Source organism: Prosopis cineraria, unplaced genomic scaffold (assembly GCF_029017545.1).
Source record: "Prosopis cineraria cultivar Desert tree isolate PC_DT_omini unplaced genomic scaffold, ASM2901754v1 PC5, whole genome shotgun sequence".
NCBI lineage: Eukaryota > Viridiplantae > Streptophyta > Magnoliopsida > Fabales > Fabaceae > Prosopis > Prosopis cineraria.
This window is the reverse complement of record NW_026555336.1, coordinates 35,974,848-36,002,639: the sequence shown is the minus strand read 5'-3', so window position 1 is coordinate 36,002,639 and position 27,792 is coordinate 35,974,848. Positions and strand designations below refer to the sequence as shown.

The window sequence follows — 27,792 nt, the reverse complement described above, 5'->3', positions numbered from 1 at the left end:
TGATCAATGCAATAATTATATTTTAATCTGCAAGTTAAAGTAATGACCAAGCTTTAATTTCATTTTCCAACACAAATGTTGAATGCAAAATTCAAAAAATAAATTAGAAATAAAAGTCAATCAAGAAACAATTAGGCACTAGTTGATCATCTCTAAAAACAACAATTACAAAAATAAACAACAATCATGAGCTAAATCAATAAAACAATCGTTTTCTTCATACCAAACATATCAGCAACAAAAACAGAGTCGAGAAATATTAAGCTAAATCAAGAAAACAAACATCTTCATTAGTCAAGCTAAATCACTATTAAGCTAATCACTTGAGATCAAAATCCTTTGTAGTACAGTCGAGCAATATTAAGCTAAATCAACAAAATATGAGCTTTATTTATTTCGTGACTAGTTTGAGAAGATTGATTTAATGGACGGCTGAAATTATTAGAAATTGAAAAAAATTCAAAGAGTGGATTGTGGATGATTTTGATCAAATCACTTAAGCTAAATCAAGAAACAAAATTAGAGTCAAGCACAAGCAACAGTGACTGACCTGAAGCAAAGGGAATGCGAGCTACTGAACTGAGCTGTAGAAACTCACAAAGACAAACTCCACCTCTAATTTGAGATTTCATATTGATTAGGCTAAAGAAGAGATGGAAACTAAGCTACAAAAGAGACAAAAATTGAGTTGGAGAAGAGACATCAAAAATGGCATTTAGTCTTCCCAAAAGTTGAGCTTTAGATGCTCCTCTTGGATTCTATAAGGTTCCTCATTCTAAAATTTAGGATTCAATATTCTAGTAAATTTTTGGGAGAATGACAAGTGAGAAATCTAAAAGAAAATTAATTTTAAATTAGGATTTTTTAACACTGAAGTTCCTAAATTTAATACTCTTTTTTTTTATATTTCAGTATTAAAATTTTTAATTTAACATTAACCTTTTTTATAAAGTCCTTATTTGTCATTCTCTCAAAAAAAAAAATTGAACTATTTTTACCTTGGCGTATAATATTGAACAATGCATATAAAGTTTTAAGGAAAAATTATGCTTAAGTCCTACAAAAAAGAATTTATTATCAAGAGATCTTATAAAATTTATAAAATACTTTTAAATATTAAATCTTATACTTTTATAATTTAATAATGGATATTTACAATTAGGCAACAAACATTTATAATTTTCTTTTTTGATAATAAATTCTTTTATGTGGGACTATTTATAATTTTCTCATGCTTTAATTAAAAAACTCTTGGGTAAGAAAAGTAGTAAGTATCATTTTTTGTTTTTTGTGAATGTAAGCATTGATTTTTTTGACTGTGGAGTATACTCCTCCAATCTTTTTTACCAGTTATTTTTATTCACCTTATCAATATTAATATAAAAATATATAAAAAATAAAAGTATGTAGAATTTTAAATATACCTCTATATTATTTTTTTATAAAGGATAATTTTAAAAATATTTTTTAAATATTACTTAAAAATTACATCATAATTTATAATTAAAATTAAATAAATTTTGTAAAATGTGAATTATAAATATGGGAGGTCGTATGATATTCGACAAATTTCAATATATCACCCTTCTGTACGAAAAAGTAAGTCGTTCCTCGAATGCCAAATCAAGTAATGTGTCATGCATTTTCCATTTCTGATAACAGTAATGCCCGAAGTTGCAGTTGTTGCAGTCTTGTTTAAAACGTGTCAATGTCTGCCACGCCGCCACCGATCCCCAAAAGACCGATCTGTGTGAAGACTGAAAATCAATGCGTTGTGATGGATTTGTAAAGCTATGACGAATAGCGAATACGGAAGAGCCACCTACTAAAGAGCATCTGTGATCGCCGGAGATGGCGGCTGCTCCGCCGTCTCCTTCGTACTCGGTATCCTCAAATCCAAATCCAAGTTTCAAATCCCTCAAACCCATTTACTCTTTGGTCCTCCCTAACCCAGAACCAGTCAAAGCCTTCAAGGACAATCGCATTAGTTGTAGGTGCGAGATCAGATGCTTCGAGCACCATCGTAGCTGGACAATTGATCACGTGTCGGAAATGAAGGATTCGATTCAGAGCAACTCCTCTTCTTCGGCGGTCTCAGTCTCAGCCGCTAATGTTGCTTCACAATATCCCATCCGGAATTCCAAAAGGGTGTCTTTGTTTTACTGCGATGAGACGAAGACCCTGGCGCAGAAAATCGCTGCCGAGTCTGACGCCATTGAACTTCGTAACATCAGCTGGGGGTTGACTTTTCTTCTTCATTTACGATACACCTGCTTCTTAATTTTTAATGAAATTTGAGGGAATTAGCTGGTCAATTTGTGTCCTACTGTGCCAAATATGGCTCTGAGGGGACTTCGTATAAGCCTTCTTGCTGGTTACTCTTTTGTGTTGGATTTAGTGACAATCAATTTAGGAACTTGAAAGAATCATTCGGAGAATATCATAGATTCGTTTAGTGAAAGGTTGATTGCCAATGCCTCAGCCGGTATCATGGTCCCGAAGGAGGATTTGGGACTACATTGGTGCATTGAAGATTGTAGTTTACCCTTGTCAATTTTCGCTTATTCACGAAAGTTATTTTCATTTTTCCCCTATGGAATACGTAGTGCGTCTCGGAGATGTTTACTTAGTTCCCTGGAGTTCTATTTGGCACCTCTGTCATGACCCATGATATGTGGGGCTCTAGAACTGTCACTGAAATGTTTATTGTCTTCGTTCTAGCTTGCTCACACTGTTCTTTGTGAGTTCATGGGATATTTTGTCACTGAAATACTCTTATGGCTAACACATTTTAGGAAATTTCCTGATGGGTTCCCCAACATATTCATACCTAATGCTCAAGGCATTCGCGGACAGCATGTAGCTTTTCTGGCTTCATTCAGTTCGCCAGCAGTAATATTTGAACAGATTCCTGTCATATATGCATTACCAAAACTATTTATTGCATCATTTACCCTTGTCCTTCCATTTTTCCCTACGGGCACTTCAGAGCGTATGGAGGATGAAGGAGATGTTGCTACAGCTTTTACTTTGGCCAGGCTTTTGTCAAACATTCCAATTTCAAGAGGAGGACCTACTAGTTTAGTGACCTTTGACATTCACGCTTTGCAGGTTCATGTCTATCATTTGAAGATATGCCTTTTACAGTAATTGTTGAATGGGCAATCGCATTCCTTATCTTTGTTTTGTTGTCCTCTCAGTCTCTCACCAAAATCCTAGATATCATTATTTGCTTATTTGTTGCAAACCAGGAGAGGTTCTACTTTGGTGATAACATCTTACCATGCTTTGAGAGTGGCATCCCATTGCTTAAAAGAAGGCTTCAGGAGCTCCCTGATTCTGATAATGTGAGGCCTACACTTTTATTCAGTTTGATTCCTTTGCTTTGTATGTTGTCTTTCCTGTACAGGTTTAACTTTTCCCTGCATACTCTTCCATTGGTAAGTACTTATCAGTTATCATTGCCCACATGTTTGATTTTATTTATTTATTTATTTTTTCAGATTTCGATTGCTTTTCCTGATGATGGTGCTTGGAAACGATTTCATAAGCAACTGCAGCATTTTCCAACGGTAGTCTATACAACTCTTGTGATGGTGTTGCTCAAATATAGGAAAATCAATCAATACATACATAACCTGTAGTGATGCTTCCAGATGTTCTGCATGCATTTTGTGTTCACACAGATTGCTTCGTGACCTCCTTAACAATGCACATGCAGATAGTCTGTGCGAAAGTTCGGGAGGGAGAACAACGGATAGTTCGTATCAAGGAAGGAGATCCTAAGGGTCGGCACATTGTAATTGTAGATGACTTGGTTCAATCAGGTGGCACTCTGATCGAATGCCAGGTATAGACGTTCTATGTCTTGCCATCTTATGCAGTTTAATCTATCTATCCAAAGATGTTTGTTCCTGCACTGATTTAAAAAAGCACATCTACATTCACTGAGCACTTTCCAAGGCAAGCCAAATTTATTTTAACTGGAACAGAAAACAAATTGAGAGAATAATTCTTATTGTTACTTTCTCAGTTCTTAGGATCTCAGAAAATTAATGAAACAGAAGTTGATGTGTATATATATATATATATAAAACTTTTTATGTGAACTTGCTCATAGTGGCATGAAGAAATAAAATTTCTTAATTGCTTGCATGGAAAGTTCAATCACATGATCTTATATTTTAAGTAAGGGTCAACATGAATCTTGATCTATGGCTGCATTATTCCTTTGCTTAGACCTATTTCTTATGGGCCTGGAGGTTTGATGGGCAGATATGTTTATCTATATGATAGGCGAGACCTTGTGTTTTATGAGTTTCATTCTGTTTATTGTTTTGATTAGTCATTTCCATCTCTAACTTAACCTGCCGCTAAGAAAGTCATAATACTTTATCTACGTTTATAATCTGAAACTGTTAAATGCTTGAAAGAAGCATTTGTGGAAGAAACTGGCTACAACTTTGCCTCAACAGGTAGAATTAGGGCTAACTAAAGGACTAGTTAATGTTTGCCTTTTGTGTGATGGGGGTGGTCTGCTTGTTTGCCACCCTTTCTATTCTTGTACTAAAAAGTTCGTTTTCATTGCCTTCTTCTAGTTTTTTTTTTTTTCCTTTTGAGGAAAGGGGGGGGGGGAGGGTTTCACTCAAAGCTTAAATTGCATAAGATGAATCTAATAGCTGAAAAATTTGTAATCTTTCAGAAAGTTTTGGCAGCTCATGGAGCAAAGAAGATCAGTGCTTACGTGACTCATGGCATTTTTCCAAATAAATCATGGGCACGCTTTGAACATGATAATGGAGGTAGTGCTTGCTTTACTCGCCTCAATTATTAGCCCTTGAAGCCTTGTTCATTGTCTCTTCTTTTCTTACTAAGGAGAAAATAAAACATTAAAATTTCAAAATATTTGTGAATTTAATACTAATTTATCAACTTACGCTGACTCTGACTAGGTGCGTTTATGCTACAGGACTCTACCTGATTTTTTTCATTGGCTTGCCTTTAAACCAATTCTTATTAACATTTCTCGAGTTTGTCCTTTGACTGGGTTATGTTTTTAGTCTAAAGTTTCGATGCTTTCTGTGATGGCTGTTGAATGTGACGTTAGTTATTTAAATGACTTCCAGACTACACTTTTCTTCAACGTTTTTGTCTGAATTCTTATTTTTTATTTGATACAGGGCATCCAGAGACGGCGTTCACATACTTCTGGATCACAGATTCATGCCCCTTGACAGTGAAGGATGTCGTGAATAAGCCACCCTTTGAGATTCTCAGTCTTGCTGGCTCTATAGCAGCCAGTCTTCAAATCTGATAAGATTCCAACACAACCGGGATGGGCATGAGAGGAGACCTTCCTTTGGCAGTGATGGTTTAAGTTTGAGCTATTTAGTGTGCGGCTTTTGGTTTAAGATATTTGCAAGGGAATAAAATGCTGCCAAAATTTCTCTGTTCTTGATTTCTCCTCCTCCCATCCACATGTTAACCCTTTTTTGGAGCAAGAACTCCTGCTTAGAGCAATGTGATAAAAATAACAAGTTTCTGAGCCATAATTTGACTGTTTCAAAACCTGTTGTGAATGTTTTAGTATTATAAATAAAATGTGCCTTCTTTTCCAAGTTTGTAATTCTGTCCCAAGTCCTTTCCTTTCTGTTTCATGGAAAAATCTATGTTCCTTTGGGAAAGGAAGAATTGTGGGATCCAATGAAGCTTTGCTTTATTTAATACAGAGCACTATTTGCAGAGTCATTAAGATGTTTCTCAAGACTAGCTCCTTGGAAGTTGGCAAAATAATGTATACATGCATGCATACTTACGTACATACATACATAGGGGACATCATTCTCATGGCAGTATGTTTGATGATTATTTGCTTAGTCATGCACATACACATATGGTTTTGGATTTGAAAAACACTATTGTCCTAAACTTCGTTATCAAAGGTATGTTGACAGTTGTGCAGCTAGCGAGTAAGCAGCCGGCTGCAGTCATTATGTTTGTGGGTCTAAACCTTGGCCGGCATGAAAATATCGTAATCTACTGTCAACGCCAGTTTCTGTCACGCCTTCTCATTTCATAGTATGTCTTTTCTTTTTGGAAAAATAACATCTAAGGACCGCTGGGGAAAACTAATATCAGTCAAGAATTAATTAACTTTAAAATTGTACTGTAGTATTTTGATTCTTGACTAATATTAATTTTTAAAGTCAAAAGTCTAAAATGCTCCTCAAGTTAAAAAAACAAAAAAAAAAATTCCGTCAGTGCTAACAGTTGGACTGCAGCTGTCGGCAAGTTAGTCGGAGCCCTTACTGCCATGTAATGACATAATGGTGTGTTGTTAATTTTTGAACGAAATTTATTATTTTATAAATATTACTTATTAATCTGACATAAACAATTATAAATTGAGGGTTTTAAAACTTTAAGCATTTTATTTGTTGAACGTTTGAATGTATTGTTATTAATCACGAATAAATTGTCAAAATCCGAACAAATACTTATTAATCAATGATTAACACATACAATTAAGCCCTTTCTATTAGTTTTTCTAACTTGTTAAAATCAGAATAAATTGTTAATTTCGAATGAATTGTTGTGAAAGCCTAAATGTATACTTGTTGATCACAGGTCTAATGGACTATTAATCTTATATGATTTTCTAGCTTGTTAAAGCCTGAATGGACTATTGTTAATTTAGAATAACTTGTTGTCAAAATTTGAATGGATACTTGATATTGATGATTAAAAGCATCAATCTAATAGAACATGAGTAAAAAAATAAGTAATTTTAAATTAATAACAGTCTATTATGACTTTAACAAGTTAGAATAGCATATAAGATTAGCATAATTGTACATGTTAGTCTTTTATCAACAAGTATCTATTCAAGTTTTGACAACAATTCATTCTAAATTAACAACAATTCATTTAGGCTTTAATAAGTTAGAAAAACATATAGAATGAGTATAATTGTATATGTTAGTCTTTCATTAATAAATATTCATTCGAGTTTTTAATAACAATTCATTCAAAATTAACAATAGTCAATTTTAGAGTTAACAAGCTTGAAAAGCAACAGTCCATTAAACTTGTACTTTTAATCATCAATTACAAATATCTATTTGGATTTTGACAACGATTCATTCTAAATTAATAATAATTTATTCAAACTTTAACGAACGAGGAAAATGGATAAATTGTGCTTAATTGTATGTGTTAGTCCTTTACCAACAAGTATACATTTAGGTTTTAACAATAATTCATTCAAAATTAACAATAATTTATTGTAGTTTTAACAAGTTAGAAAAACCTATAGGAATGGTTTAGTTGTACGTGCTAGTCATTTATTAACAGTATCCGTTTGGATTTGGACAACAATCTATTCATAATTAACAACAATACATTCAGACATTTAACAAGTAAAATGTATGAACTTTTAAAGTTTCCAACTTGCAATTATCTATATCAGATTAACAAATAACATTTATAAAATAACAAGTTCTGTTTAAAAATTAATCACACACCATTATGTCATTATATGAAAGTGATTAAAAACTTGGTTTACTATTTCTTTTTTTTTTCCCACTATATATGATTAAAGGGCTTAGTGGCCTAATGGCCATTAAATTTTTTAAATAGCCAAGGGTCATGGGATTAAATTCTCTCTTAACCATCTAAATCAATTATTTTTGAAATAAAATGTCGCCAGTGATGAAGCTTTGATGACTGGCTGTTGGTGACCCCACTGATAGTAGGGGCTCTAACGACCTTGTTGGCAGCGGTGGTCTGACGATTGGAGCCGATGATAGTGGGGTTTCTTTTCTTTTTTTTTTGTTTTTTTTTGTTTTTAAACTTGAGGGGCATTTTAAACTTTTAATTTTAAAAATTAATATAAGTTAAAAACTAAGAAATTATGGTACAATTTTAAAGTTAATTGTTCTTTAACTAATATAAATTTTTTTCAACAGTCATTGAATGCTATTTTTACTTACTGAGAGACTTGTCACTCTCCTGTGGCTGGTTTGGGTTTCACCACACGCATGGTCCGGTATGTCATAGGCTTCATGTTTTTATTTTAACCTTTGATACCTCACACATGAAATGTTGTCTCCTTATGATGCATTAGAGTCATGTTGGATTGAGAAGCAGCTAAGTTAGGGGTCAGAATAAAGCAGAATAGGTCAAAGGCAAAGTTAATGTCAATGGCACCATAAATTGGCACTTGGCAGTGCATGGTGAGAAGCCACCTTAAAATGATCACAAACACATTTCAAAAGCTACAGCGTTGGATGTAATTGCCTGGCTGGTTCATGACAGTCTAGCTGCATCGTCAAAGTTGAATTTAAAACTTTTTTTTTTTTTTTGGGTCAAAAAGAAAAGATTACATTTTATTTTTAGCATGGCAGTTTATTGGAGAAAAGGAGACCGACCTTTCCCATAAGAGACTCTCTCCGCACATTAAACTTAGAGCATCTGCTTTTTCATAAACTCGAGAGGTTTACATGTTATTTTAGCCGTTAAACCGGGGGAAAAAGGAAAAAAAAAAAAAAGAAATGAAAGTGGCACTAAATACTAAACTAAAAACAAAATTATATGGGAAAACACACGTAATGACTGACCAATGGTAGCATCATATAGCACATAACTTTCAGTCATAATAACTTAACCTGATTTGGCGTGTATTACCATCGGAGATCCCACAGAGGATCCCACCACACCCTTTAGAATTACAGATAATAGGCAGCTAAGTATTGTAAATATCGAGCACTAATTGACTAGGAAATCACAGTAACATCTTAACATTCAGTTCAAGGAAAACAACTGGTTGACTTAATATAAAATTATTAATTTATTGATTCATGAGAGCACATGAGAAACAGGATCACAGATGATATCAATCAATCTCCATAAGTTGATGCATTTCTGTTTCTTCAAGGAAGCAACAACAAAGTAATGACAAGCACAGAAGTTGCTCTTTAAAGATTTTTTTATTCCTTGCCTTCTTTATCTTCTCTCTCTTCCCTCTTATCTTTATCAGGAAAGTTTCATGACCACTCTTACAATCATGGCTTCCTTTAATCTTCTTCCTTCTCTAGCTCATCTTCCCCTGCTAGCTACTTTATTTGTTACAGTTTTCCCCTTTCAAACGTCCATCAAAGTATCTTTTATGGCCCCTTTTAAATGCTCTGCAAAAATCAACACATGTAATGCCATGCTTTACCACGTAAACCATGGTCTTGACATGGAAGACATAGCCTCTCATTACTCCGTTAATTCATCCCAAATTCAACACATAACACGGGGCACTAACCAAGATTACCTCATAACTGTTCCTTGTTCTTGTAAAACCGTCACAAACCTTAGGGGATATTTCTTCAACACAACTTACACGGTGGAGGAAAATCAGACCTATATGAATCTGTCAAACTTCTATTACAGTGGACAAGCCTGGTCTCCTACTGATAATGTGACCACGGGTGAAAACTTAACTATACATCTTCCCTGTGGATGCACAGACATTGATTCTCAAATCGTTGTGACATATACAGTCCAGCAGAATGATACAACAGCAGAAATCGCTAATATGCTGTCATCTACACTTACTGGCATTCAGAACATGAATGAAGTTTTAGCTAATAGGCCTTCATTCATAGATGTGGGTTGGGTGTTATATGTTCCTAAGGAGCTCAACGGGATTCCATCTCCAAAAGGAAGTGGTAAGTTATCTAATTTCATTAGTAATCTTCTAGCTATATGATTGTGTGTGGTAGAAGTTTTGAACTATTCACAAATTAAGCGCAACGTTTTGTGGACTGAATATATCAAATACTACCACTTGTAATAAGACGACAGGAATTTTGAATGTTCTATTTCAACTTTTCAACTTCATCAGATAATGTATTGCTTTCGGTTAAGTCCTACAAAAGCATCTGTATTTGCCGGTACTTCTTTTGTTAATACCGTTCTTTCTGTTTTGGTTTTTCCCCTTGTTACCAGGAAAGAAACTCAAGCATTATAGTATTATTGGCGTCTTAGTTGGTGTGACATTACTTTCTGTTATCACAATGATCATTCTAATTCTGCGGAGAAAAAGAGCCACTGAAACCAGCAGAGAAGACGCAAAAGCTGTATCGAAAAGATCAACTTCAAAACCATTATCTAAAAGATCAATTTCCAATAGAACTACTTCCTTAAAGAACCATCAATTTCATATAGAAACTATAGAAGGTAAATCAAAAGTACTTATCATTTCTGACAAACAGATTTCACAATTCTGTCTGGGGAGAGGCTAAATATCATTACAATTAATGTTTGTGCAGAAGTAACATCAATCGACTCGGAAAGACCAGCAACGTTTTATCTTGAGGAGATTGAGGAGGCCATAAACAAAGAAGGTAAAATAATAGGAAAGGGCGGATATGGGACTGTATATTTTGGAATTTTAGGAGAGAAGGTATGTATAATTCCTTCAAAATTATAATGATCCTGATCAAAATGCGAGCATATCTAATGGCAATTTAACTTTCAGGAGGTTGCTATAAAAGAAATGAGGTCTAATAAATCCAAAGAGTTCTATGCAGAACTCAAGGTCTTATGCAGGATCCATCATATCAACATTGTAAGGAATTTCTCTGATGAAAGAATTTTCGATATTCTAAGACTTGATTTGATTAATTTGCAGATGTAACTTCTGTTGCAGGTGGAGCTATTGGGATATGCCAGTGGAGAAGATAACCTCTATTTGGTGTATGAGTATGTTTCAAAAGGATCTCTCAGCGACCATCTTCACGATCCATTTCTAAAAGGTATGTTAATTTAGTTCAAGATTTCTTTGCCTACAACAGAAGCCTAAGAGGCCTCTTTATAAGATAGTCCATGAAGGATTTTACAATCAAAATCCACAAGTTTCATGACTAATACACCACAAAAGCTATATTCCTAACTTGACGTATAGTTCAGGTGCATTTTATTATTTATTACAAATACAGAAAAGAAGCCAAATGGTTATATATTTGTAAGAAACTTTAAGAATGGTACTGGAACAGGTCATGAACCTCTTTCATGGACTGCTAGAGCACAGATTGCTCTGGATGCTGCTAAAGGTCTTGAATACATACATGATTACACAAAAGCACGGCATGTGCATAGAGATATCAAGACTAGCAATATTCTTCTTGACAACAAACTCAGAGCCAAGGTACTCATCACTTGAGTTTGTTTATTCTTAGATCCCATTTGGCATAATATACGGAAAAAGGATTCTTTTTCATAGCACACAAATCAAGATATGCAACATCTATCATTCCCCTATCTCATTATTATTCAACAGTATCTTTATTATTTTTCTTTTCATTCTATTCCATCCCTTTCTGAATTTTACTTTGTTTTATGTACATTGTGTCAATAAATTTATACAAGGGATGGTAACCTGATCTACCTGCTTACTTAGTATTTATAGGATATCACATATCAAGAAGTTGTACCTTTAAATCTACTATTGATTCTTCTAAAAAGTAATGAATCTGGCTAAGGGTGTGAGAAGTTACTCCCGGTTAGAGAATCACCAGTTGTTCCATTTGTTAATAAAAGTAAGTCGTGAAACTAACATTGAATCAATTATGGGCACTTCATAGTTCACTTCATTAACCTGATACATAGATTGCAGATTTCGGACTAGTAAAGCTGTTAGAACGAACAAATGATGATGATTTTATAGCAACAAGGCTTGTTGGGACACCAGGCTACCTTCCACCGGAGTATGTTTTATGCTAGTATCAGGAATAATAAATTATAATTAGACTCTGTTTATTTTTCTTCTGATGTTCTTGATTATATATATATATATATTTTAAGATCTGTGAAGGAGCTTCAGGTGACCTCAAAAACCGATGTTTTTGCATTTGGAGTAGTTCTAGCAGAGCTAGTAACAGGGAAACCTGCTCTATTTCGTGAAAGCCAAGAAATCCCCAGAATGAGATCACTTATTTCTGTCGTAAGTCCAGACTCCGTTTTTGGAACTGAAGTTTAAATTAAGTCAAATCCAACAGTGCTACTCTTAAGCATAATTCATTTGTGTTCATACATATTTGAATGATATATGGGTGAAATTACTTTCATTACACACAAATTTAACTTTAAAAGTATGGCTGGTTAATCTGATATCCATTTTATTATTGGCTCAGTTGCGAAGCTTAGATTTTTTTCCCCCCTCTTCCCCCTTTTTTACATTCAGATTAATGGAGTATTTGAAGCTGATGACCCAGAGAATGTTTTAGAAGATATCATAGACAAAAACCTTCGAGATAGCTATCCTATGGAGGATGTCTTCAAGGTTAGATATATATATATATATATATATAATGCTCACCTTCAGTTTTATTTCTTTGTAGAATTGACATAATATGATTATAAATTATCATAATTTGGTATACGATTTTTTTTGACGAGATTATAACTTGGTATACGATTAGAATTGTTGTGAGTTTATGTATATTGTTAGTCTCAGAATCAACTACATGCCTATACAGTAACCAATTTTAGCAAGCATCTAGGCTGGCTTATCCTGTTCTTATGCTTGAAGAAACGTTATGATTCACAAACCAAATGTACTGTTTATCTCTTCAACTCTAGTTGGAAAATGTCTAACAATCAATAATGCAGAAAAGAAAATGGAGGCTAGCTAAGATATTGTTCTCGTCTCTATCATATTAAAATTGTAATTCTTGAGATTCAACGCCCCTTCCAAACCTTACTACTGTTCTTATTCCATTGATATCATAGATATCTTATTATGTATGCACTAGTGAAAATGATCTTCTGAAGTTAATCAGTGAAATTAAATGCAAAGTATTAGTAATAGTACTTTGCATTCAACTTCACCAACCTCAAAGATTCTCAACTTCAAAAGATCTGGAACCATGTTGCTATACATGGTTTAGTGCAGATTTTTGCGAGTCCGAGAAGTCCTTGTGAGATAGAGTGACACTGGTGGTACTATAGGACTTTGCCTCTAATGCGAAAGTGAATGTTGCAGATGTTAGAAATAGCTCAAAGATGCTTACGCGAAGAACCAATTGAGAGGCCAGAAATGAGGGAGATTGTGGTGATATTGTCACAGATTGTTATGTCCTCCACAGAGTGGGAAGCATCACTAGGTGGTGACAGTGAGGTCTTTAGCGGCATATTCACTGGAAGATGATCACTTCTCTCTCTCTCTCTCATCACTTTTGAAGCCATTGTGTATGTTCATATAATCATATGGTAGAGTTAGTAGCCTCCTGTATTTATTAGGATCATATATCATATCAAAATTATTCAGAGTTTTCAACAAATTTGAAACCTCAATATGAAGGACTCATGACAATGTCATGCCACTTGAAAAGAAAGGCAGATGCAGAGTCAGTGAAATGGTGGTATGTCACTGAGTCATGTTATCCACTGGAAGGGATCTTCATTTTTTTTTTTTGGCCGCTGACTTAGAAACCACTTTTTTTTTGGCTTTTTTTTTTTTTGGGTTTAAGAAACCACTTTGTTTTGTATTTACCAAGTTATAAATTGATAAAATGAACTCTTTGCAGCTGATACTGCTGTATTTGGCTCCATGTGGTCTTATTAGTACACTTCAATTTTGTTAATAAAATAAATTTTATAAATAGTAAAACATGTCAAAGTTTCTCAGGAAAGCTTCTTATTTTTATTCTGAAATAATGATTAATGATTTATTCTCAACATTCCAATTTTCATGTTTTACAAAATTATTTTTTTAAAATCATACTATCTACATATTGCAAAAATAACATTTAATAACAAGACTACACACACATATCTCACTATTGTATTGTGAATTTGTGATGGATATTGCGAAATTTTTACTGGGGAGGAGTAAATATTATGATTCTAACCACTCAAATATTATATCACTTTTAGTTCACATTTTGTTTGTCTATTGGAATAGCTATATTTATTTTATTTTAATGTTGCCATGGTTTTTTTTTTGGTCTTTTACAATTATCTTTTGCTTGTAATTTTTTAATTTTAATCAATTTCAAACTTCTATTCTTTTAATAAACACTTAATTTGAAATAATATATAATAACTATTAATATTAATGTTAAGCATAAATTTTTGCTTCCATATCCAATGTTTCTACTTTCTACCTTTTGATATATTTCTGTCGATCAAATAATCACAATCAATACCAACTAAATTGTATCTAGTGGAAAAGATTAGTCCTTTATAACTTAACAAATTAATATTTAAATTCTCACTAAAAAATGTGCCCATATTGAATGCCCAACTCTATGTTAAATAAGATTGCCTTTAATAAAAATGTGTGCAGCTTACAAAAAAATAATCATAATCAATGTTGAATGTGATCACATCTATGAGAAAATAATAAAATTGTAATGTATGGTGATTCAGTTAAAATCTTTGAGTTATTCTCTAAAGAAGATTTAAGAAAGAATGCATATTGATCAATATTAACAGAAAGATAAGATATTTAGTCATCCGAAATACAAAGGTAAGGAATAATACTAGCTCTTCATCTAAGGTTAGCAAGAACATGCCAATGAAATAGTGTTATGCCTTGTACTCTTTCTATTAAAAAATATAAAATATTTTTAATTAAATCTTATCTCAAATGAAATAGTTTCTTATTTTCAAACTAAACACTAACTTTTCATATTTACTCATATTTAGTAAAATATTTTACTTTAAAATAAATATAAAGTAATTTATTCATTAAAGACACTTAAAAAAAAACAATGATTATACTTTAAGATACTAAAATATCTTATATTTTTAATATTTAACCCTTCAAAAATATCTTATATTTTTTGAACTAGAATCTAAATCCATATGCTTTGTGGTTAAAAAAAAAAAAAAACAATGCTTATGACTTTGGGTTCGTCGTTGCCTGACGGAAAGCGAATTCATTATTATCTAATTATTTTTTAAAATAAATAAATAAAAGAGATACTTAACATCTGCAAAATTATTTTTTATTTTATTCCCTTCTATCTTTTAATATAAAATCTGAATGAATAATTCACGGATACCTGAAATTTCCCTTGTTAAATAAAATTTCAAGTCAAGTCGCAGGGCACATGAAATGCTAATAAACTAAAAGTTAAAAACTTAAAAGGTAAAAATAAAATATTTATAACAAATATAGTTATTATTCCTTTAAAAAAGAATAAATAAGTAAATTATTTTTAAACTTTACATCAATAATATGATAGAGCTTGAACTTATTTATTGTATAAATTATTTTTTTAATTTTAAAAATATTATAATCTAACTCTTGTTATTAATAAAAAATTAATTTAACCATTAATTGATAAAAAAAAGATAGCAAATAACGTAAAAAATTATAGAAGATAATAGAAAGAAATTTATATAATTTTTTTAGATTTTTATTTGTAATTTTTAGTCCTTATTATAATTTTATTCTATGCTTTTTAATATTTTTTTCATTATTTTTTATACCTAACTGTTAAAATTAATTTTTTAATAATAAAAATTAAATTGTATTGTTTTAAAAATAAAAAATAATTCATATAAGAATTTAAGATTTATGATATTACTGTAACCTTTCCCTTAAAAAAAAAACATTTTAATTTTAAGGCATGGCATGTGGCAACGTCGTCGTTGCAGTTTCTTTGTACCCGAAGAAAAATTTCCCTAGCACCGTCCACACCGCGAACTATCGTCTGTTCCATTAGGAATCTCCGAAAATAAAACTAGGAGCTCTTGCAATTTCCCACCCTGTAACTGCAGAAACTCGACGCTAACCTTTAAAATTATGGTTCTGCCACTTACATGGCGGGCTTAGCCCTAGGCTCTGCAATTTTATTCCCGCGTACATATTTGGAATCTAGATCTACCTCTGGTTGATTCACTTTCCGTCTCTGTACCGCCGATCCGATCTGATTCCAATCCGATCCAATAGGATCCGGTCCTCGGGATCCATACGAAGCATTCACCAATGGCAGGGGCAGCCTCTGCTCTCTTCCTTCTTGACATCAAAGGCCGTGTTCTCATTTGGCGCGACTACCGTGGCGATGTCTCTGCCGTCGAAGCCGAGCGCTTTTTCACCAAGCTCATCGAGAAAGAGGTTCGTTTCTGTGTTGCAACAGATCGATGCGTTTTCAGTTTTTAGTCCGGTGCTTGGTTCTGCAGAAACTATAGGAAGCGAAGTGGGAAAACAATGTGTACATGCATTTTTCGTTTGCATTAGATAAACTTAACTTAGCAGAGGCAACGCTCAATTTCTGTTCAGTGCTTTCTAAATGTTGTTTGGAAGAATTTTAGATTTGAATGGTTCAACGGTGTTGTTGAATTTTGAGTTACTAGGGGTGGAATTGGAGAATATGTAAATTTGTTTGTGAATTTTCCTTTACTCGCCACGCTACGAATTTCTATGTCTTTCTACATTACGGGAAAACTAAGTTCAGCTGCCTTTGGTGTTTTGCAATGCTTCAGGGAGATCCGCAATCTCAAGATCCAGTTGTATATGATAATGGTGTGACCTACATGTTTATACAGCATAGCAATGTCTACCTCATGATAGCAGCTAGGCAAAACTGCAATGCCGCTAGCCTTCTTTTCTTCCTACATCGTATAGTTGATGTAAGCATTATTGGTAATTATGGTTCTAAACACGTTCAGATTTGAGAATTTATAGAAACGGTTACTAGATGCCATCAAATTATCCTTTTCTTTATGCCAGGTGTTTAAGCACTATTTTGAAGAATTGGAAGAGGAATCACTTAGGGATAACTTTGTTGTTGTGGTAAAATGCTTAGCGACCTTTTAATTTTTCTTTTAATTAATTACATTGATAAATGCAGTTCTATCCTTTACTTAGAAGCAGATGGATAATCACCGTAATTTTTACTCATTGGCAGTACGAACTCCTTGATGAAATTATGGACTTTGGCTACCCTCAGTATACCGAGGCAAAGATTCTAAGTGAATTTATCAAGACTGATGCTTACAGAATGGAAGTTACACAGAGGCCTCCCATGGCTGTAACTAATGCTGTGTCTTGGCGTAGTGAAGGCATAAATTATAAGAAAAATGAGGTGTCTATTATTTTCTTTTGAAAAGAAATCCCGTTTTGATTGGTACTATGATGGTCTTGTTCACCAGTTGACATCTTCCCTTTTTCATTTTTCAGGTTTTCTTGGATGTGGTGGAGAGTGTTAATATACTTGTCAATAGCAATGGGCAAATAATCAGGTCTGATGTTGTTGGAGCACTGAAGATGAGAACATATTTGAGGTTTGTTTTCTACTTGTCCAGATCTGTTGAGTTTCAAGCTCCTGAGATAAACTGCTAGCAAACTAGGTTAGCAATTAGCTTTACAGGTTGATGATTCTCTTAGCTTTATGGTCAAGGAAGAATTTATAGAGGAAGAAGAATGATAAGGAATGATTGGATCTGGAATCCTCCTGAGATCAAAATAAAGAAAAGGAAAAATAAAAATAAAGGAAAGCTGCTAAACAGAGATCTCAAATTCCTTTGCATGTTTGCCTAGAGAAAGGGCCTTAACCATGAATATACAAGTCCATTTAAAAGGAAGGGAAACCATTCCATTCCGAGGAAGGCTCACAGTGAGAAACCTTTGGCTGAAATTTGAGCATTTTGATCTAGTGAAATGCACCATATGCCTCCTCTTTCCTCCCAAAATCTGAATAACAGGCAGAGAAGAAAATCTCGAGTGGGATATCTAATGTTCGGTGAAAATTTGAAATTGGCCCTGTAATTGCCTGGCAACCCTACAATGCAATGACGATTAGCAGTAACTCCTATAACAGATATAGCCCCTACTCCCCCAAAAACAGACCTGGGGGAGGGGGATGTAGCATAACTCCAGTACTTGGAGATAAATCATTGTGTTCAATCAAATGCACCAGCTGCAAATCATTATCAAAATTTGATGAAGGTGTGCAATATGAAATACTTTTTAATGTAAGAGGTTTGGTTAACCATCCTAAAAAAGTTCAAACTGCTGAAATGTGTGGAATATTCTCCATAGGTGACAGGTTTTGCAGTGTAACTTTTCTGGAGTCACTACTGAAATTTCAATATTTACTTTTTAGAGTAGGTTGGACTTGGTTGTATCTTTCCTAATAGTTTGTTTACATGGAGATTGTTCTAAAATTGTTATATGCATCAGCAGAACTAAAAAAATTGTTTCTTTCTTTGCAAATCTTATCTACGATTTTTCTGGATGCTGTGTGCTGATAACATGGTGTTTGTTTCTTCAAACTGATTGCTTCATCTAATCATGATGGTTTTGCAAGTTAGTACATGTTGCTAATCTCAGGTTTTTTGCTTTTGTCTTGGGCTTCTGTTGCTTTGTTGACATTTTGTATCTATCTCATGTAGTTTTTATTGTGTCCAACGTTTTTCTTTTTCTTTTTGGATTAAGTGTTCAGTGTAATTTTGAGGTATGAAATTGCAATTGGCAGTTTGGAGCATGTTCTTGCATGCTTACTGATTGCACATGCTTACAGATTGCTATATTCAATTGGAACTACTAAGGTATTCTTTAGGATCTGGTGCCTAATAAACTGCAGAGAATATTTATGTTGAGAATGACGTGGATATGTTTACGGTGATATTTCCGTTAATCTATCCAACATCTTGCTAGAGAATATTTATGTGGAAACTCAGATGACATCTTTGGCTTATCCCATACAGTGGCATGCCTGAGTGTAAACTTGGACTAAATGATAGAGTATTATTAGAGGCACAAGGAAGGGCGACAAAGGGAAAGGCAATTGACTTGGAAGACATCAAATTTCATCAGTATGTATCCTAGAGTCTCTTGTCTATGAAAAGCAGTCTAGGTTGATTATTTATAACACAATATTAATATTCTTTCTACAATAAGGTGCCTCTAATCTTAATGCTTGTTCTAAAAAATTTATTGACATTTTGATGAAGGTGTGTTCGCTTGGCCCGATTTGAAAATGATCGAACGATTTCCTTCATACCACCAGATGGATCATTTGATTTGATGACATATAGGCTTAGCACACAGGTTCATCTTCTATAAATGAAATGTATTCTTTTCCATTGAGGGGTAATATTTGTTTGCACATAGATGCGTATGTGGTGTGGGGGACTAGAGATGGCTAAGGAGAGAGAAAGGAATTTTAATTCTAAGCGTTGATTTTATCCCCTCGTTTCAGGTTAAGCCTTTAATTTGGGTGGAAGCTCAAGTTGAAAGGCATTCAAAAAGCCGGATTGAGATTATGGTAAAAGCTAGGAGTCAATTCAAGGAACGTAGGTACTGAGATTTCATTTCCCCCCTGTTCTTGCAAGGGAGATAGTATAGTTGCTCCTTTAATGTATGTATGTACTGTGAGCTTTTTGCTCTAGATTCGAGATTAGCCTAAATTTTTTAATTTGTGAAATTTGATATGCAGCACTGCCACAAACGTTGAGATTGAGTTGCCTGTACCTGCTGATGCAACCAATCCAAATGTTCGAACATCAATGGGATCTGCATCATATGCCCCTGAAAAGGATGCATTAATCTGGAAAATAAGATCCTTTCCTGGAGGGAAGGTATTGTTGACTTGAAGTGGCATTTTATCCTTTATTTAAAATCTAATATTAATACCTTAATTCAATTGTGAATTATTGGATTTAAAATTTGTGTTCCATGCTTTCAGGAGTACATGTTAAGGGCAGAGTTTCGTCTTCCCAGCATAACAGCTGAGGAAGCAACTCCCGAGAGAAAAGCTCCTATACGTGTGAAATTTGAAATACCATATTTTACTGTTTCTGGGATACAGGTATTTCTATATGGACACGAGTTTTCTTGCATTCATAATATTGCTGGTCCTTAATTTTTTGGTACTGGAAATAGTCTGTACATCCTTAAATTTTGCCCTGTTGTATCTGATCACATTTTGGAGGGTGCCTCAATTAAATATCAAACGTAGGGAGTCATTATGTTGAAATTCATAGATGTAGTCAATTAGAGAACCTTTCATTATTACTTGCCTGCTGGTTTGTGGTGTCAGAAACTTTTCTCACCTATCATTTTGATCGCTGCGGTATGCAGACTTGAGTGAAGTAGTGAACTATATAGATCTGATATTGTTCAGTCAGTTTCTCACAGGCGGGGCGAGGCTTTGTGAACTAAACAGTAGCACCTATGTGATACATTTCTGTTATCTGGGGAACAATTCATGACTTAACGTAGCAATGTTGAAAATGCAACTGAAACATTGACCGGCTAGATCAAGATTTGATGACTGCTTAAGTACTTGCAGGTAAGATATCTGAAGATCATTGAGAAGAGTGGTTATCAGGCCCTTCCGTGGGTGAGATACATTACGATGGCTGGAGAGTATGAACTGAGGCTTATTTGAGCTCTTTTATCCTGGCTGTTTATTCTGAAATCCACCAGATAATAATGACATATTCTATGATCAATGACTTGGGACTGGTGGATGAGGAGAGTAGTCTCGAGAAATTGATTGTTTGAGGCCCGGCTATAATGAAGAATTTATTTGACCTATCAGCTCTCTCTACAAGGTAGTTGTGTTTTGCCGGCATTTTGTAAGTTACTTAGCTGTCTAGAGAGTCCATGTCAAATGATGAATTCACAATTTGTTAGTCAACGCCTGAGCCCTTTGGGCCATGTCGGTACTGGATGATGAGAAAATGTTTTCCCCCTTCTGGTTTTTGTATTGACAGTTTGCTCTTCTTTTTCTATTGCCCCCATATGTAATTTGATTTCCGCCTGTAAGAATTTTTTGCTTTTGTATTAACAAGATTGAAATCTGCAACTTTATTAAAGCTCCAATTACCTCTCGAGACGAAGTGCTCCAAGTGAAAGATATGGGATTGCCAAGTTCTGTAGCATCTAGGATACCATCAATGATAATAGTAAAATTGAAAACCTCAATATATGCTGAGATAGTGAATCCAGACGGTACAAAATTCCGGCTTCCACAAAATTTGTAATTAGTTATCGCTGTCAAGGCAAGACGTCCAAGAAATGGCATGTTGTTTGATATTAACCAAAAGGCCGAGAACGGTATAAATGGAATGCTTGTTGATTTTAACGGTTGCTACGCAGAATACACGTAATAGTGTAATACTACTTTTTCTTTGGGCTGATGTTAATTACTATTTGGGTATTAACGAGACGTCTAGAATTCATCAACTGCGGACCCATCTCTGGTTTCCGTTGGCGGGAAATCATTCTCTTCTGCACACTACTGGATTTTTCTGGTACATGATCCTTCATCTCTAGACATTAGTGAGTTCGTATACATAACACTGAAGAAAGCACTGAAAAAGGGTTGGTAACTATTTTACTTCATCAAGATCAGACTACTGCTTGGGTCCCAAAAAGTTCGCACTAGCGTTCGTAGTTCTTACAAGCATCATCAAGGAACTCTACAATCGTAAGATTCCAGAATATGCACGACTCCTGAAGAAATAACTTCTTAAAAAAAAAAAATAGAATTTTGCATGTTGTAACAAGCCATCCACTATTCCGGCCCGGAAAAAAAAAAAAAAAAGACAATCTATCCACTATTAATAAGCGTTTGATATCTTCCTACAGGACTTGGTAGCAGCATAAAAGGCAGAAAAAAGAAAAAAGAAAAAGAGAACTCATTTACAAAGGTGAATATTGACTCATCCTGAAGGGCTGAAGGCAAAGAATGGCCTTTTTTTCTTTCATATTTCTCTTAAAATTGTTTAATCAAGGCACATATGCTAAGCTAATGATGAATTTCATTAGGAAGTGTCGGAAGCTTCTTCCTAAAAACGTGCTTTCTGCAACGTCCAAAATGTCATCGTATATTAAATCAAACTGCACTCCAGCTCTCTCCCTATTAATAATGAATAGAATGTGATCACCTTCCACAAACTTGTAGTACCTGTTTCATCAAATATCATGATTCAATTCAGTTCCATTAAAGAATTTCCGATATGAAATTGCATGGGTAGAAAGTGGTCGGTAACAAAATTTCCCTTTAACAAGTTCAAGACCTCCCTAGCACAAAATCATTGTTTCTTCAAATCTCATTAATCAACACTACTCTTAAACAGTTCTCGTGTTTTTTTTTTTTTATTTCACTTTACTTATTTTTCATGTTCAAATATCCACCTCCAATGCAGGGACATACTGTTCTAGTTTCATTAATATTTAGGATGCATCGAGTCCAGAATATTTTCAATTACATAATAAATACATACTGAAATGCCCAAAATAGTGGAAAACTGATGGTAAGTGCTATAATATGATAATCTGATTTCTCTTTAGCAAAGTCAACCTATAAAAAGACTACATGTTTGGTTCTATCAGTAAGTACTATTTGGATATTTGGACCCAAGAAAAAATAAGGCAGCATATCACATACCAGATCCCTGGCTGCAAGGGTTCACAATCTGAATCCTTTTCAACAAAATGGTTTCGGTGTTCAATTGGGAAGCGAGGATGGGTCATGGATATCGTGTTTAGCGCTCCATCATTGTCCTGCCAGTCCTCATCCCTGCAACACCAATTACAGGGTGTGCTTGATTGGTCAAGCTTAACTCTAGTTACAACCCAGCATTCTTCAAACAAAAGGTGAGACAATGTCTAATGCTTTGGATACCTGTATCCTTTGTAAGGGGGAGACACGTCCGAAGGATGTCGCCACTGGGACATCTGCAAAACTCTTATAAAAAGCAGTGGATGAATTCCAGTTATGCTTGAAGGAAGTGTGACACCTAGGATTTTCCTAGTACGCTTGGTAGCATAGCTGAAGTAGTACGTATTTGGAAACGTGTGTAGATGATAGTTGAGTTTTATAGATCCTTGAATTGTAAGATCAGGGAGGATCCAATCCCCTGAAGCAAATGGACCGGCATTTCCGAGAAGGCAATCAACAAGACCTGAAATGCCCGTCTTTCTCCATGACATGTTGAAGTGATCAAATCCAAAATTGTAATACGACTTCAGCATGGAAATGTCCAGCCAATCATAAATTATCGCTCCAATTCGGCAAATTTGTAGCAGACAAATAGGTTTCAATGTTCTCCCATCTTCTGGCCTAAAACAAGCTCAAATTCAAGATCACTAGTTTTAGTAATCACAGTTTGTTCAACGGAGAACACAATTCTAAAGATTAGCAACAGTACATAAACAATTTAAAAGTGACGTATATTATCACCATGCCAATGAAAAAACTCATAACATTCAATTGAACCAAGAAAGTATATGGTCTTTTTGAGTGCAGACTCCACTTTTGAGACTTCAGATCACATTTACCAGTTTGCTGCCAATGGCAGCATGACCTTTGATTCATCATATATGTACCAAAGGAACTTCTCAGTTCCAATTTATTATATTTATTCTATCACACTAATGTCAAAGAAACTGTCCCAATCACCCCATATCTAGTCAATAAGATAACATCAGTAATAGATTGTTATGAATGATATCATTCCCTCAATGTCAAGTGTAAGCTATAATTTCTACATCAGAAAAAGCAGGACTTCAAATATGCCAAAATGATATCAATTAGCAGGTAGGTATCCTCCAAGTTGGATAAACAAGAATAAGTCTATAGATAGGAACTTACTGCATGCCATCTAAGTAGGTTCTTGTGGTGCCATTAAATGCTCCTGATAAGGCCGTTATGCTCAAAACCCAGTTCTCTGAAGTGACTTCATAACCCTTAAATGCCTGGAGACAGCATGTCAAATAATCTTCAACAACTCATTCTCCACACTACAGACAATCAGCATGACAGTGAACAACTTATTGGGACTAACCTTATCAGCGAGCATTTGTTGCAAGACACGAGCAACCTGTGCTCCAGCTGAGTGACCAACGAAGTGAATAGGATGATCCTCGTCCCACTCAGGATAGTGGCCTGCATCCAAGTTGTGAAGACATTGTTTTCATTCAACAAAACAAAAAAAAACAGACTAGAAGAACATGACAGAGTGCAGAGCAAGCCGATCCTCGAACCTTGTTCGTAGATTCGTCCAAATTGCGAGTGGCCATAAGTAATGCTGTGCTCTTCGCCGTAATCGACTTGCCCGCCTTTCAGATAGTAGAACAATTCGCGAGCCCTGAGACAAAACCCTTTTCAGAACTTTCCCAAACGAGCACAAAATCAAGAGCAATGCAACCTAAAAGGAAAATCCATTAACAAGAACCAGAAAAATAATGGAAGTTTCTACACCTCAATCACTCACCTATCGTGGATACTGGTTAAAGATCCCAAATCAGGGACGAGAACCTTTCATCTTTCTTCTCTGCCCCGGCAAAATACGATAAAGCACCCAATCGCTGAGGATTAAAAATGGAATGAGATTCATCGAATTGGAGAGAACAAGTCAAATTCATCACAGAGACAGGGGGGAAACAGAAGTTTACTTACCCCTTTGCCAAACCCGAAAATTCCATGAAGTAACACAATAGGAGGCAGGTCATCGTTTTTCTCTTTTCGCATTTCCTCCTTGACCTCAATATTCACCTTAGACTTGTAAAAGTAATCACTAAGAGCTTGTGAGAGATCCCCAGCAACACCTGAACTGAAAATGTAAAACCCATAAAGCATATGGATGATAGAGCTCACAAACAGCTCCGCCAATTGCAGATAAGCTACCCATAATCTGATCATTTTGCAGAATCAATCCCCAGATGAAGAACCACGAACAAGTGTGCAAGCCAGAGCCTTCTTTGAACCCAGAAAGCAAAAAACCACAAAGAAGGCTCCTTCTTGCCGAAGGTAAGAAACGTTTCAAATCCTTCAGGGGCTCGGGCTAATAGATTGCCCCTTTTGTATTGTGGAAGCTTAAAAATGTTACCAATACCACATAAGGGAATCAACCAGAAGATCTCTTGCGGGTCGGAAATGGCTTTTATAGTCGTTTTACGCTTCAAAATTCAAACTTTGAAAATGGTTATTTCGCTTTTGGCCAAAAAAAATTTTTGGTTAATTCGCACATTTTTATTGTTTGCCTGCCTCATGGAAAACGGACCACCAATCAAAATTCAGAAGGATTGTTTATTCGTCTTAGCTGTCCATCGAGGGAGCAACAAGCTTTATTAAATTTAATAAGAAAAAAATACAGTGGAAAAAGAAAATTCTTGCTTTGGGTTATGACGCGTGTCAAATCATTGCCTCTGATACAATCGTGATGCTTGTAGCCTGTAGACCGCACACCCACTGCTGAAGAAAACAATGTGAATATGTAGAAAATTTTGCAAATAATCGCCTCCGATTCGGTAGAAAGGGCAAAGAAGACCGATTGAGATACGAATACGATTCCAGAGGCTTCTTCATGGATGATGCGTGCAGCGTGCAGCAGATCTGGCAGGTTCTCTTCTCAAAAGGCCCACGCTCAGCTGTAGTTTGTTGGTTAAAATATAATTTTGTACTTCAATTAAAAAAATTACATTTTTTAGTTTTTTGTACACGTGCTGCTAGGAATTGACAACACATGAGGGTGCAGTGATGGACCCAGAAAAAGTTACTAATAGAGGTAACATTTATACCAAACATAAATATTAATAATTTTTTAAAAATATAATTATAAATATTAACTAAATAAATATGCAAATAAATTATATGAAAATTCAAAAATATGTATTAATTTCATTTCCGTCACAAATTTATTTTTATAATAAATAAAAGATAAACAATATTTTTTAATAAACTGAAACATACTTTTAATCCATTAATTATATACATGATTCATTTTAGTCTTTCCATTTTATAAAATATTTTTTAGTCATTTAATCATAATACTGATAGTTTTAAATAATTATTTTTTGAATCAATTATTATTATTTTAAAAAATAAATATAATATGTCAACATTTGATAGTATTTTGTCAATATTTAAAAGTTTAATAAAAAAATTTTTGTTGACAAAAACAACAATGTTAAAATTAAATAGTCAAAGAATTTTATAAAATTAAGGGGTTAAATTAAAATAAAACTTATGTAAAATTAAAGGACTAAAAATATTAAAAAAGTATTAAAAATAAATTCTAATCTTTTAAATATGAATGTTTGATTAACTTTAAAGAGAATGTAAGGTCATTATTTTTTTTTGTGGGGGACAATTGCATTTTTAAGAGAAGGCAAGAGTAATTTTAATATGAAGATAAGTGAATTTTTTATTTATTTAACGGGAGCAATTGTGAGGATGTGACATCATTTCTATCGCCAAAACTTGCCTCAATAATGAGATATTAGCAACTGAATCATTGTATTCAAGTTCAAATGTCATCACCATTAACCATTAAGTCTAGTAAGAAAAAGTAAATCCATATGAGGAATCAACATTAAATTTCTACTAAAAAAATATACATATTTAGTGTTAACCTGTGCTTTGAATATGGTTGTTTTTGATAATATGATATAGACACACACAAGCACAAATAACAAAAATGTTGATCACTATCATCACATGTCATATGTTCTAATAATCTAATAATATATTAATTCTGATAATAGGACACACACACACACACTAAATAAAAACACTTTTTTTAATAAGAATTTAAATTTTAAACCTTATTTAATACGAGGGATGGATTTTAAGAGATTGAAAATGAGATTGAGAGTGGAAATAAGTTTTAAAAGTCATATTTGATAGTAGATAAAATGTTAAACTAATTTTTCATGTAATATATATATATATATATAATTAAAAGACTGCAATACCCTTGTCAGGAAAAAAAACTACTCATCCTTTCTTGGAAAAAAAAATTCCTTCCTCCATTGGCTTTGAATTTGGGATGGAGCCTCTTCTTGGGGGCAAAAAAAAAAATCTCTTTCATCCCTCAGCTAGTTTCAAGTCTGTGATGGAGCCTCTTCTATTTTTTTAAAAAAAAAAAAAGTCTCCTTCATCCCTTAGCTAACTTTAGATTTGCAATGGAGAAGACAAACGAAGGTATCGAAGGATTTGCTAACTCCTCACAGTAAAAAAATAAGTGGTTTAATCCTTCATGGCGGATGCTCGTCGATGAACATCATCCGGTCATGGGTCCCTACGTCTAGATCGGGAACGCAGTTGCTTGCCAATGAATGTGGTCTTATCATGCGTTTGAGCATCCAGATCGGAGAATGCCATTGCTTGCTAATTCCAATGAGCATCCTCCCACTGTGCGTCGAATCAAAGAGAGAAGGTGACCAAAGAGGGAGGAGATAGAGGCAGTTCTCATTGAAGACTTGATGAAAGGAAAGGCACTTTTATCTGGAGAGTTTTAATCCCAATATTAATTTTTCAATACCACCTCCCCATGGATTTATCTAATCCCACCTAGGGGCTCATCAATCCGAAATAACAACTACTCCACTCTACAAATGTTGTATGCTAACCCAATTCCCAATTTCAATTTAATTTTCAACTTTTTAATATCATGTATCAAATAGAGTTTTAGTTCACTACGTTATGAAGGATTAATCCTATCAATTAAACTCAATCTCAAATAATTTTTCTATAGTTTTAATCTCAAATAACCTTTGTTAGAATTTTTTTCTTCAAAAAAAAAAGGTACATTAGTTAAATAAGCTAGACTTCCCCAGGGGAAAATCAGTACCAACAAATTATAGTCGATATACTAACCATTCAATGCATGTGGAATGGCATATGTGATGTGGTGTGCCACATGCGGATTCTGCGTCCCGCCTGCTATCTTTTGGAATGAAAGCAACAGCAACAAATCTTTATGTATAAACTAAGTAATAACTAGGCACTTTTGTTTTTGGCAAAACTCTAAGTGATGAATTATACTGCTGGG

At 34.2% G+C, this 27,792-nt stretch overlaps 3 protein-coding genes and 2 pseudogenes across 4 annotated transcripts; 3 read left to right on the top strand and 2 right to left on the bottom strand.

Annotated features, from left to right (window-relative positions):
• Positions 1 to 1,613: 1,613 nt before the first annotated feature.
• On the top strand, positions 1,614 to 5,618 carry LOC129310530 (ribose-phosphate pyrophosphokinase 4-like). Of its 2 annotated transcripts, XM_054952392.1 has the most exons (7): positions 1,618 to 2,240; positions 2,796 to 3,111; positions 3,252 to 3,347; positions 3,504 to 3,572; positions 3,722 to 3,850; positions 4,703 to 4,802; positions 5,181 to 5,618. In XM_054952392.1, the coding sequence occupies exons 1-7, from the start codon at positions 1,852 to 1,854 to the stop codon at positions 5,312 to 5,314; spliced, it is 1,233 nt and encodes a 410-aa protein (XP_054808367.1). In that variant the 5' UTR covers positions 1,618 to 1,851; the 3' UTR covers positions 5,315 to 5,618. The 2 variants fall into 2 exon arrangements, with proteins under 2 accessions (XP_054808368.1, XP_054808367.1); XM_054952393.1 differs by lacking the exon at positions 4,703 to 4,802 and having other exon boundaries at positions 1,614 to 2,240.
• Positions 5,619 to 9,064: 3,446 nt separating this feature from the next.
• Positions 9,065 to 13,265, top strand: LOC129310561 (lysM domain receptor-like kinase 3). The gene is made up of 10 exons (XM_054952445.1): positions 9,065 to 9,716; positions 9,997 to 10,238; positions 10,286 to 10,453; positions 10,529 to 10,618; positions 10,700 to 10,805; positions 11,046 to 11,197; positions 11,659 to 11,756; positions 11,854 to 11,992; positions 12,233 to 12,331; positions 13,034 to 13,265. Exons 1-10 carry the CDS (start codon positions 9,065 to 9,067, stop codon positions 13,196 to 13,198), a joined length of 1,911 nt encoding a protein of 636 aa, XP_054808420.1. The 3' UTR covers positions 13,199 to 13,265.
• Positions 13,266 to 15,681: 2,416 nt separating this feature from the next.
• On the top strand, positions 15,682 to 20,833 carry LOC129310382 (AP-1 complex subunit mu-2). Its single transcript, XM_054952203.1, has 11 exons — positions 15,682 to 16,117; positions 16,486 to 16,632; positions 16,733 to 16,795; positions 16,911 to 17,087; positions 17,183 to 17,286; positions 18,712 to 18,819; positions 18,958 to 19,054; positions 19,206 to 19,303; positions 19,443 to 19,584; positions 19,692 to 19,814; positions 20,298 to 20,833. The coding sequence occupies exons 1-11, from the start codon at positions 15,989 to 15,991 to the stop codon at positions 20,394 to 20,396; spliced, it is 1,287 nt and encodes a 428-aa protein (XP_054808178.1). The 5' UTR covers positions 15,682 to 15,988; the 3' UTR covers positions 20,397 to 20,833.
• A 715-nt stretch (positions 20,834 to 21,548) lies between these two features.
• On the bottom strand, positions 21,549 to 24,833 carry LOC129311795 (uncharacterized; annotated as a pseudogene).
• A 318-nt stretch (positions 24,834 to 25,151) lies between these two features.
• LOC129310870 (uncharacterized) overlaps positions 25,152 to 27,792 on the bottom strand; it is a 5,068-nt pseudogene continuing 2,427 nt past the window's right edge.